This window comes from Clinocottus analis, unplaced genomic scaffold (assembly GCF_023055335.1).
Source record: "Clinocottus analis isolate CAN_PGR_092001 unplaced genomic scaffold, fCliAna1.0.p SCAF_21, whole genome shotgun sequence".
NCBI classification, from domain to species: domain Eukaryota; kingdom Metazoa; phylum Chordata; class Actinopteri; order Perciformes; family Cottidae; genus Clinocottus; species Clinocottus analis.
Window position 1 is genome coordinate 9489914 of NW_027175943.1, and position 12823 is coordinate 9502736.

The following is a 12823-nucleotide window of genomic DNA, read 5'->3' on the forward strand; positions in this document are numbered from 1 at the left end:
TATTCATACAATATGACATAGTTTAATTTGATGGCAGATCATCTGTCCACTTCTAAATTCATCAAATGTGTGTGTGTGTTTTTTTTTTAAACGAAACATTTGCAGTTTTCATGTAGCTTATTTTGTATCAAGCAAAATCTATTAGTTTTGACCTGTCACCTCAGTACTGGAGGAGCGGAAATAAAAAAAGTTGACATGTTATAAACATCTGTGATGACGTCTGTTCTGTGTCGCTTTCAAAGAAAATTCCCTGGAGGAGATAAAACTGTTAATGAATGACCAGACTTGTAATGTGTACTGTGTAGCATGAGAATATGCTAACAAAAACAAAGACATCAGTGACTCCACTGTTGTAACGTGCTTTCAGCATTCCAGACTTTGTTCGGCCTTTAGAAAGGCTCTTCGGCTCCAATAGGCTCTCTGTGGATGAGCCATCTGCAACAAACTGTTGCTATCCGGAATTATACACAAAAAAAAAAGAAAGAAAAAAAAGTTAAAACCATTCATTTGAAATCAGTTAGCGTTACTTCTGGCCATTTAAACCAGCCTTGTGTGCGTGTGTGCGTGCGTGCGTGCGTGCATGCGTGTGTGTGCACGTATTTGGGGGTCATGCCAACATGGGAGGGACCGGACCGTCAAGTGGCCAGCTCTCGAGCCCGGCCGCCCGCCCACCGCGCGCCACTCCACACCGGGAGCGGCGCGTGAGGATGATGCCAGCCAGAGATAGATGGATCGACGAGGGAGGACACACACACACACACAAAAAACCTGCACAGTGACACAACTCTAGAGTAAAGAGGAGGCGGCTGGTGAGTGAGAGAAGAAGTGAGAGAGTTGCGGAAAAACAAAAGACAAATAAAGAGCAGAAGGCAGCCGGAAACTCGCTGGTCCTTTTTCTGCCGGCACCGATGTCCGAGAGCCGCCGGGTGCCAGCGGACAGTCGACCGAGGCAGAGCCCTTAGGAACGGCCACTGGAGTGGAAAGCTCCGGGGGGGCTGGTGGGGGACGGACACCGCTGGAGCTCTTCTCTGTGACAGTGAGAGTGAGTCCATTTTTCATTTTGTTTAACTTCAAACACAACACATTGTTTGACATTTTACACGCTGAATGTGAGCTACGAGGGTCTGCTCCACTGGTCTCTTTGTGTGTTTATTGTTTTTTTTTTCCTTTTACACTGCGACATTAGTCCATCGCTGCCAATTAGTCACAGGACGCAACACGGGGGCGCGCGCGCGCGCGCGCGCGCACACACACGGATAAACTGACAGCTCGTGCGTCCGAATGGTCAAAGCGGATTCCTCTCGCGTGGCAGAACCGGCAGATGTTGCCACGCGGAGGCTTCAAACGTTATATAAATTATTCAAAGTAACGTTATTTCCACCAGCATAGATGGAAGGATAGATAGATAGATAGATAGATAGATAGATAGATAGATAGATAGATAGATAGATAGATAGATAGATAGATAGATAGATAGATAGATAGATAGATTATAAAGACCTGGCAACATGTGGAAAAAATATATAATTTAGAACAAAGTCAGATAACCTGTGTAAACCCAATAAAAACAAAAAACTGACACAAATAATGTTAATGCTTCTAATTAATTTGATTTGAGAACTGTACATTTTTTCTATTTTTCTACAGACCCTACTTACTCACGGTGCTATATAAACTAATATGTTTACACGGAATCATAATTTGTAATTAATATCAACTGCTTGAGTGCATTCGGGTTAACGTGATATTGGAGCCACATAAGGATAACCTGTTGGATATGTAACATTTTCCTTTGTTAACACATGTTATTAACATATACACCCATATTAGAATTTATAAATGTACATTATTAACAATAATTGACTGCAAGTGAGATGTGTGTGCTTTATTAAGCGTGAGTCCCCTCTCTTGTCAGTTTTCCAGTGACAGCTACAGCAGTCCAACAGAACCATTCTTAAGTCTAATCTAGTGGTTAATAGCTTTCATTTTCATTGCTCAGTGTTCATATTTTATGCAGCTTTCCTCTGGCTTTGAAAAGCTAATCTGTCCCTGATATAAGCGCATTGGCTGGTTTGCCATCTGGGCAGTATTATAGTAGAGGGGACAGGGCATTTGAATAATTGATATTTAGCTATTTATAGTAGGATTATTCTCTTCATGTTGCACCGAGGGACCAATGCACTGGTCTATCTATCTATCTATCTATCTATCTATCTATCTATCTATCTATCTATCTATCTATCTATCTATCTATCTATCTATCTATCTATCTATTTATTCATCTATCCATCAACTTATCCATCCATCCATGGAGTAATCAGCTTTAATTCTAGCACTGGCAATCAAGTAAAGCCTAAAATGCTAAATACGGTCTGTGTTCACATTTTGTGTGCCTGCTCTACCTCTTTTGGTCTGTCCTTACATCTGTCCATTTATCATCCATCCATCTTTCTGTTCAGTGAGCAGTAGTGTATCCATCTGAAGTGGATTAGCGGTGTTATCAATGCTAAGTAGGACTGCTGTTCACACACAAACACAGACACACACATTTGCGTGTGCACACACGCACACGCACACACACACACACACAGACACGTATACATGCTACTCTCACTCTATTTCACTCCCCAAGGACCATTGACCATTGTCAGCCCGCTCTCAAGCCTCTTTTGTGTGAATGTGTGTCTGTGTGTGTGTGAGTGTTTGACGGTAAACACTCTGATCAAACAGTACTTAACAAGCTGCCTGCACTGATAACAGAGAGGAGAGGCAGAGCGGACGAGAGAGGAATAGAGAGGAAGGAAAAAGGGGAAAGGGGCTTTGGGACAGAGAGGAGGTTACGTACTGGGAAAAAAAGGAACGGGGATGTTTGTTTTTGATCTGGATGAAATAGTGAGATGTACTGTTATTCAAAAGCCCAGTGTTCTTTATTCTGTTTTAAGCATTTTCAAGTACTGTAGAGAGGCCATTCTGAAGTACCTACTGAGGTCATTGTTTTCCAGCTATTTGAAAAAAATACATTTTGAGCCAAAATACTATTTTCGCACTGTTTTGTTATTGTGCTCCTCTGCAAGGTCCTTATCCCACACCATAGTGCCCCTCCATTTTGTCACTCCTGTTTTTATGACGTTTGCGCTCTATTAGACAGCACGCATTTTAGAGAAACGGGACAGATAGTTTTAAGAGAGGTGGGCGATATGTTGCAAAGATCGCGAGCCAGATGTTGACCAATGCTGCAGCACCAGCACATAGCCCGGGCCGCAGTCGCTTGACTTGCATTGCACCCTTTTCCTCTCTGTCTTCCACGGTCAGTTCTGCAGTGCACTGCTTCCTCCTGTGACATGTTAGGAAGTCACGGAGGGGGAATATCAACTCTTCGAAAAACTGTTTGGACCATTTGAAAAACTGAGCTCACTCAAAATGGTCCCAATGTTTATATTTCGCAGCTTTTACATTAAAATACATTTCATTGAGCTGACGCTTTGATCCAAAGTGACTTCCATTAAGTGCATTCAACCATGAGGACAAACTCAGAACAACAAGAATCAAGACAGTAAAATGTCCTCAAGAAAGCCAAACTACAAAGTGCTGTAAGTAAGTGACATTTAAGTGGCACTAAAGTGCTACTTCCTTTATTCAAGGTGTAGTTGGAAAAGATGTGTTTTTAGTTTGATGAGGAAGATGTAGAGACTTACTCGCTGGACGTGGCTGTGGCCTGCGAGAGGCCGCTGACCTGTTTTGCCGTCCAGTTTAGCGGAAGTCGTGTGCCAGTCGCGTCGTGATCGGCATCCATTCATTTGTGAAGATGATGTCGTGACAACTGCCAAACAGGAACATGATTTGGCATTATTTCTAAGTGATAGATAGCATAGCCCTTAAGTGCACTTAGGTGTTAAAACCCAGTTCAGTGGACTCTTTACTGGAATTACAAACGTGGTGAAAAAATATTCTTAGCTGAAAGCTCCTTTACTGAAGTAAAAGTAAGAACACACAAATAAAAGTCCTGTATTTAAGTCTTCACAGGACGCTGCCCGCAAGTATTAAAAACAAAACTACTTCATGCAGAAACAATGGCCCTTGTCATATTATATCATTAGGTTATTATTGCTAATGCATTAATAGCGAGGCAGGACATTACGGTTTAGGTGGAGCTCATGTTCAGGGCTGCAGATAATTATAATTTTATTCTAGATTGATGCTGGTGGTGATTTATTAATAATGATGATCGTTTCTTTTGGGATTCATAGATGAATTGTTTGGTTTGTAAAAAATCTGAAATAGTGACAAATGCCCAGAGCGTAAAGTGACACCTTCACCATGCTTGTTTTGTTCTTCTTATATCAACCCCGAAGAAGCCCCAACTAAATCAATGTATTGGTATTTTGCGGAAATAAATCTTCTTATGCAAAACAGCAAAAACTGTAACTGTGTCCGTCTCTGTCCTTCTCCGTCTCTCCAGTGATGGATTCCCCCACGGATCTTTTTGATGACTCTACTCCCCAGATGCACGCATTTGCTCCCACTCACAGCTCCACTGATCTCCCTGGAGTTCATCCTCAGCCCAGTGCCGGGCGCCCTCCTCCGGCCTTCCGGCCCCCCGGTTTCCCCCTCATCCATCACCTCCTCCAGCCCGGTGGAGCCCCCAGGAGGAGTGGAGGGCAGCTCAACACAAACCTGAGCACACACAGACACCTGGAAGACAGAGATTCAGAGGAAGAGAGAGGAGAGAGACAGGTGGAGCATGGGATGGAGGGAGGAGAGGACGGAGGGACGGAGGGACAGGACGGCATGCTGGGGGTGAAGAAGAGGCACAGCGATGCCGCCCTGGTGGCCGAGTGGAGCCAGGACGTCTTGAAAGTGAAGCGGATGAAGCTGGAGAGCCGACCCAGAGATGGAGAGGCCGAGGTGGGAGGCAGGAGGCGCGAGGGCGGGAGGGAGGGGAAGAGAAGAGAGAGGGAGGAGCTGAAAGAACAGCTGGAGGAGGCCAGAGAGAGACTGCAGGCCCTGCAGGAGAAGGTCTGGAGGGCTTTTGGGGAAAAGCACATGGCAGAGGAGGAAGAGAAGGAGATGAGGTGCATAAACAGAGGAGGAGGAGACGATGGAGGAGAAGGAGACGCTGGGATGATAATGGAGGAGGAGGACATCACAGAAGGGTTGTACGATGAAGAGGACATCGATGGTGGAGAGATGGAAAAGGAAACGTTCTCCCTACTTTCTGTTTCCCCTTTTGACAACTTCCACAAACAGAGGGAGGAGAGGCAAAAGGACAGAGGAGGGAGGATAGAGAGAGGAAGAGGAGGAGGAGGCTTGCACTTGGAAGGTGTGATGGAGGGAGCGGGGCTGTGGTTGGATTGTGGCGGGCTGGTACGGGGGGATTGGCATGGGGGGATGGAAGACGAGGGCGAGGAGGGAGGGCAGAAGTTTGCTCAGGCGCTGAAGGTGGAGCTGGGCAGCGCTGTGGCTCGAGTCATCGACCGAGTTCTCCGCCTCTACACTGAGGGGACAGATGTCACTCCCTCCTCTCCTCCCGCCGCCATCGCCTTCCTCCCGCCCGACGTGGGGAACGACAGCGGGAGGGAGAGGGGAGTGTGGATGGGACTGTTGACGAGAGGAAGAGGGGAGGATAAACTGCGAGGTAAGGAGGAAAAGACGGGACGGCAGGATGGAGAAAGGGAGAAGCAGGTGCAAAAAAGGAGCAACGGGAGCGTCCCGCCTCCGGGGCCGCCTCAACTCGCCGAACCCTCGGACCTGTCGATGCCATTGGCCGTCCAAAGGTCACCTGACATCCGAAAAGCCCACCCGCTCCTCGGCCCACCTCTCTCTGCTCACCTAAATCCCTCTCACCCCAACCTCTCCCTTCATCACCCGTCCCTCCCTCGCCCTCCTCCTCTTTCTCACCCCACCCTCCTGCCTCCAGCGTCGCAACCCAAGGACCTCTCCTTCCACCCGTCCTCCTCCTCCTCCTCCTCTTCCTCCTCGTCCTTCCCCGCGCCTCCCCCGCCCCCTCCTCCGCCCCCTCCCCCGCTCCCTCTCCCCCTTCTCCACTACTCCATGCAGCAGCTCTTCTCTCGCTCTCTTCACCACCACCAGCTGCCCCACCTCCCTCCGTCCCGCAAGGACTATTTGAACTCCGACCCCTTCCTGGAGTTCTCGTCTCACCCCTCTTTCCCGCCGCTCCCCTTGCTCGGCCACCTCGACCCCTCCATGGCGCGCCACGCTCACGGAGGCAGAGATAGAGGGATGAGGGGAGACGGGGGGATGAGAGGAGGAGGGATGGACGGAGGAGAGCTCTACCTGACGGCTGGGGGAATATCCTTTTGTCACCAAGGAGGAGTGTGTGTGTGTGTGTGTGTGTGTGTGTGTGTGTGTGTGTGTGTGTGTGTGTGTGTGTGTGTGTGTGTGTGTGTGTTCGTGTGTGTATCTCCTTAACTGCCCTCATGTTTACACCCAGGAGGGCTTGTCTCCCTGCCACCTGAAGAAAGCAAAGCTCATGTTCTTCTACGCGCGCTATCCCAGCTCCAATACGCTCAAGACCTACTTCCCTGATGTCAAGGTGTGTGTTCTCCATCACTGGGCCGGAACCAGAACCTTTCATTCTGACATATCAATATTCACGTTTTAACATAAGTGACATTAACAGTGAAATTAAATAATTTACTGCCAAGGATCACTTAAGATGGTCATTGAAGAGTTATAACTAAAATATACCGAGGGAGAATATTTTACATTTAACCCACATCTTATATATTGTTGAGTGTTTAAGAAAAATGTTTATTAATAAGATAAGGTTTTTCTAATCTTTGTCTGCAAAGTAACAAACAACTACAGCAAAATAACTGGAGTAAAAATACTTTCAAAAATAATATTTCCACCCAGAAATGTGGTAAAGTGAAAGTATAAAGTACAATTTGAAACATGGTGTGTATGCAACCTCCGGAGGTCTATATATTTATATTTGCTTCGATGGGCAATAACCTCCATAACCAGTAGTGAAACTCAATAAGCAATTGATGAAAGTGAAGGCAGTATTTTAGTCAGAGAATTTAACTGAGCTCTAAACTGGAGGTAGAGCAGAGACCGTGTGGATGTTATTACTTCACGGAAAGGACCACTCAAATTTTGTCATAAAATAATTAAAATTTACAGTGTAGCAGTAAACTTTACTATTACAAATAACAGTGACTGTAGACATGTTTTAACATAACTTTACTGTAAATGCAATCAGTAATATTAAAAGAAAATTTGGATCGAAAAAGGCCAAACACATACAATAAAAAACAAAACTTTGCCTTAAATAAATATACTATAATTTCTCTTAATGTCTTCTAATGTTGATATTGTTATAATAAGTCAATTATTGGTAAACAAAAAATCAAAATGGTATTGTGCTGAAAAAACAATGCTAAAGATTTTACAATCCAAAGAAATGAATGTTGTTCTCATATATTAGTATTATATAGATATGTAAGTATTAACACGTTCCTTTATGAAGCACCAACATGTTTTTCTTTCTTTCTTTGAACTACTGACTAAAGCTGTCTTTGAACTCCATTTATAATATGATTATTAGTGTGAAATGAACTCATCTAATAAGCGCCTCTCGCCTGCTGTCCACACTTGCTCACATCCTGTCCTGCTGTCTTCCTGTCCACTGTCTAGTTTAACCGCTGCGTGACCTCCCAGATGATTAAATGGTTCAGTAACTTCAGAGAGTTCTTCTACATCCAGATGGAGCGCTTCGCACGTCAGGCTGTCCGCGAGGCTCTCACCCGGTTGGTTTGAGTTGGCACCGCTTCACGTTCAGACTCGTTTGTGCTGCATAGCTTTAGTTTGACTGGTAGCTTGCATGTGGCCACTGCCTTTTCGACATTAGCTGACTGATTAATGCAATGCACAACCTCAGAACTGTCAGGAAATAGGAAACAGAAACAAAAATATGACTTGTAATACTATTAATAGTTGAATACGGACAGTACAAGTGAATGTAATTTATAATGTTTGTCTGTCTGTGTGATCCAGGGAGGGTGCACCTCGTCTGGGGAGAGAGAGTCAGCTGCGAGTGGGCCGTGACACAGAGCTGTACCGCATACTGAACATGCACTACAATAAAAGTAACGTCTACCAGGTAAGAAGAGCGTGTAAATGTTTATGTCCTTCGGTGGATGCTTTAATACTGTAATTTGCTGTCGGTGTCATGAAAGCATAGTGTTTTTTCTTCTTCTTGCTACATATTAATTATACCTGGCATCTGATTGCCTCTAAGTTTTCTTCAACTACAATAAGTTTGAGTGTTTTTTGTAAACATGAGAGCGCCCCAGGGTTACATTTGTGTTATGTCATCACCGTTGCATAATGTATAAAATAATATACAAATTGGATACACATCTCAAACTCACTGCTGTCTATAATGACATGGCCTTGGTTTGTCCAATAGCGATGACTGTGCTCTTCTTGTCTGTCAGGTACGAGCTGTGTGAAATAGTTATTGCACTTGAATTATTATTGTCTTTAGCTATCTACTGTGCAGAGTCATCTTGAATAATTCTTCCAACGTTTGGTTGTCATCAGTCTTGAATGATGACAATATAAGTTTAAATCTTTTTGAAATATGTATATGACTATTAATGTTAGGTGTACACTATGTGAGAATGGAGGGGCAGGAATGGCATATATCTTCCCACTGATGATATTTATGAGTCTCCTCAAGTGTTTCGTACAGTATGCATGATTTTTTTAGGGGGACTTTTTATATGGTGAATACACAATTCTAAATGAAGTAGCCGTATGGGGAATTATAAGAGGGTCACACTGATTTATACTCCCATTTATATCATGACATTGAATAGCAATTCAGTGGGGAATCATTATGGTACGGGGATAAATACAATGAATAGGAACGCAATAGTAATAATAATAATAGTAGAATGATAATATTATTAATACAATTTTCACAATGTGGAATATTTATAAAGAAATATTCCTCAAACATCCCCAAAACATAGAAATATTCCTTTGAGAATATATTCCTTTCCTCTTAACCTCAGTCGCTGTTGAAAATGTGTGTCTGGTATTTTAATCAATGACTTAATTCATTATATAGAATTGAAAGACTAAGGACAATAACTATATTGACGAAACCATGAATAACCTTGAGTTTCTTATTTAACAATCAATTAAAATCACTGACCAGTACGGGGATCGAACCCGCGACCTTGGCGTTATTAGCACCACGCTCTAACCAGCTGAGCTAACCGGTCACATATGTCAGGCTTTAGGATGGCTTCTGATTCGCTGAGGACTGATACTAGACACCATAAATGCTATGCTGGGAATGAAAAGAAGCAGAGAAGCAGCGCAGTTATTCAGCACTGTATCTCTATGACTTTAGCTTCTTGATAAATCTTTATATTTTTTACGAAGTCGAGGCTATGCCAAAACTGAAACGCTAAACTCCCCCTGTCGTGCTAGAAACCCAGTTTAATCAGATAATTATGAATCTGTAAAAGTGCAGCTGTTACAGACCCCCCCCTCCCCCCTCCCCTCACTTCACTACACAGGTGTTTTGAGTTGACTGGCTGATTAGTCTTCTGCTCGGGTTGAAGCTGTGCGCTCCACTGCAGACATTTTGGTGTGTCGTACAGCAGGACGAGCACGGGTGTAATTAATAACCCTAATTATGTCCGCGCGCTCCATCAAATAGGGACCAGGTATTGTGCATGCTTTCTCTCAGGCATGGCTGACTGTGACGCTTCATGGAACAGAGGCATGATACACGTTAGTCTGCACACCTGTGCCGTTTCTGCAACGGTATGAATGAATGTCATGGTCCAAAAAAAATACCATGTCCTGATAAGAATTGAAGGGGTGTCTGTGACGGGGGAATTCCGGAAATATCGAGACATAATTTAAAGTATTTTATCCCTTGATATTCACACTTGTGTCTGCAGGTACCGGAGAGGTTCATCGAGGTATCAGACATGGCCCTGCGGGAGTTTTACTCAGCCATTTGGACTGGGAGAGACAGCGACCCCTGCTGGAAGAAAGGGATATATAAAATCATCTGTAAGCTCGACAGTCCTGTTCCAGATGCCTTCAGGCTGCCAGGTTGTCCTGTTGGCTGAGAGACAAGTCCCTTTCAGCTGGTGCATGTACACACATGCATGCATGACACACAAGAAGGGGATTTCATTAAAGCGTTCACAAACTGTACAAATCCCCACCGTGAGAACTGTTGTGAGGAAATCCTCAATTCTACTATTCGGTTTATTCATAATTCATTCATTTATTTTTGAAAGAAGATAATTTTAGATGTATTTAGTTTTGCATAGTGTGCAGGGAAAGAGGTACATGCTCTAATGGATGCATAGCAGTGCAGTGGTAAGAGTCTTGTGACTGCACTTATGGAGGAACCTGACCGTGCTATTGAATTGAAACAGGACGGAGCAGGAATTCCCTCTCCAAACATTCTATCGACATTCAAACACTCTTCTGTGCTGCAACAAAGGTTTGATGAAGCGGCAACAGAGGTGGAATGGACTGGTGTTTAGTAACGATGTCATGGAAATATGACTTGCTGTGCATGGTGTGTTACTGTGAGACGGCTACACATCGCTCATTCACTTGAGAATATAAGATGCATTCCCTTGTACACACACACACACACAAATGTACTGCTGCTGACAACTGTTTACCAAGCATGAGTACTGCACAAATACATCATTTACATTATAATAAGATATATAACATGTTTCCAGATACTTTTAGACAAAGAGCCCACCTATCTGAGCATATATATAAGATTCCCAAATTAGTTGCCCCATTTTCCTCTTCAGCCCTTTCACTTGTGAGCTGAGAGCAGTGTTCACAGATTCCTGGTCCCTTTATTTTTCAGAGAAAGACATAATATTGCAGATTAATCAATCGTGAAGCATTTTTACACAAATGGCACCCAGCTATCGCACCCAAAAACATTTCAATGCCGCCTTCCCTCGGGGGGTGTTCACGGTTTTACATCAAACACTTTTCACCAAAAAAAAAACATCTAATACGGTTGTTGTTTTCTTGTGTGTGGGCTTATCTTCTCTGAAGTAGAAGAAAGAAGTAGCTTTTTTTGTTAGCTTTTACATTTAAAATAAGCTTTCCCGGTTATGAGGAGGCTTCTTGTTTGCATTCATATATATATATATATATATATATATATATATATATATATATATATATATATATATATATATATATATATATATGTATCCACTTAAAAAATCCGGCTTGGAAATCTTTGACGAAAACGTGAGGACCAATCACAGTTAATGTTAAAAAAACGATATTGTAACTTTTTGGTTAATTGTAAAATTTGAAAACATGGAGTTGCCCTTGTTTTAAACTACCAGGGCAATGGTTACTGTCACTGGATCATTTTTGCCTGTATATCCATCTCTTTGTTCAATATTGAATTATTATATGACCTTTTGTACATGATGGCACAATGAAATTAAAGTGTAATTAAAATTCTGCCAAAAGGGGCAATATATTGAGTTTAAACTAGTCAAATGAATGTTTTGTTGTTTCCTTGCCGTACTGTTATCGTTAAAATATTCACTTCTGTTTTTGTATTCCTTTAATGTGATGCAAAACTAAATACGCCGGTTGTACAATATCAACATTTGTTTCCCAAAGGTATTGCAGTAACTTTCACTCCACCTTCTATATATCATGGCTCTTATATCGGGAGGAAACTTAGGTTTCTGTCCCTAAAAAATGTTGATCGGCGGCTCCAGATGAAGTGCTCCTCTGGATTATTCACACCTCTGTAAGACCGAGGCTGTGTATATAACTCTTCGTGACGTGTTTTCAACTGCATGTTTCCTATATTTGCATTACATTTTGTATCGTAATCCCCTTTTTCTCTCGTTGCTTTCATTGGTTTCTCTTTTATACTGTACATATTTAAATCTGTGCCTCGTACAGACTTTGGTGATTTTGGTGTGTTTAAACTTATCAGTAAAATTAAAGTGATACCAGGCTTGTGTTGTGATGTCTGCGTTCACAATCACACACACACACACACACACACACACACACACACACACACACACACACACACACACAAGCTCTTAGTGTTCAGGGCCTGTTAGCCAACACTAATACCATCATACTTTAAGCCTTTAATCTAACAACACTACCACACTACAACACACACATACACACATTCTCACTGACACTAATATTTGGATGATGGCTTTAAGAGGCTCAGCTCTGGACTAAGTCTAGCCACCTGAGACAGCACACACACACACACACACAGACACACACAGACACACGCACACACACAGACACACTGGTATAGAATGCATCTAAACCACAGAAGTCTTGCAAAAAAAGCTTATTTTTTTTGACGGACACAATGCGTCCTGTCCCGGTGGGCCTGGTTAAGTCTATAGATGCTCCACATACTAGTTTTATTTAGCATCTTGAAGCGACAGGCTGCACTTTGTCACAATAAACACAGAACACACATGAATGCAAATGTTCCCCAATTGATTTGTTTGGGGATTTCTCAACCATCAACGCGCTATTGTTCACTGGTATCTAGGAATTCTTTAGTCAGCAAAGCTGTCAAATAAAAATGGCCTCTGTGGATAATATCGTGGCATCACTTGGTCCGCTTCCCCCGGAGACAAATCGATCACGGCCGTGGAATTGGGAATGCACCACAACAAGAATGCTTGTCACATTTTTAATAGAAAGCCTCACAGCACAAAACATGTGTATAGTCTCCAGAGGCCTGACACAGAACGGACATGCAACTTAAAGCCTGTAACCA

The 12823-nt window shown here is 43.1% G+C and overlaps 1 protein-coding gene and 1 non-coding gene across 2 annotated transcripts; one reads left to right on the forward strand and one right to left on the reverse strand.

The window, feature by feature from the left end:
• Positions 1-626: 626 nt before the first annotated feature.
• On the forward strand, positions 627-11188 carry prox3 (prospero homeobox 3). The gene is made up of 6 exons (XM_068587895.1): positions 627-1042; positions 4460-6309; positions 6446-6553; positions 7660-7772; positions 8020-8125; positions 9948-11188. Coding segments are annotated over exons 1-6 (2352 nt in total). The 5' UTR covers positions 627-1041; the 3' UTR covers positions 10122-11188.
• Positions 9184-9257, reverse strand: trnai-aau (transfer RNA isoleucine (anticodon AAU)). The gene has a single exon. It is a non-coding gene; the product is annotated as a tRNA-Ile (tRNA).
• Positions 11189-12823: the final 1635 nt, after the last annotated feature.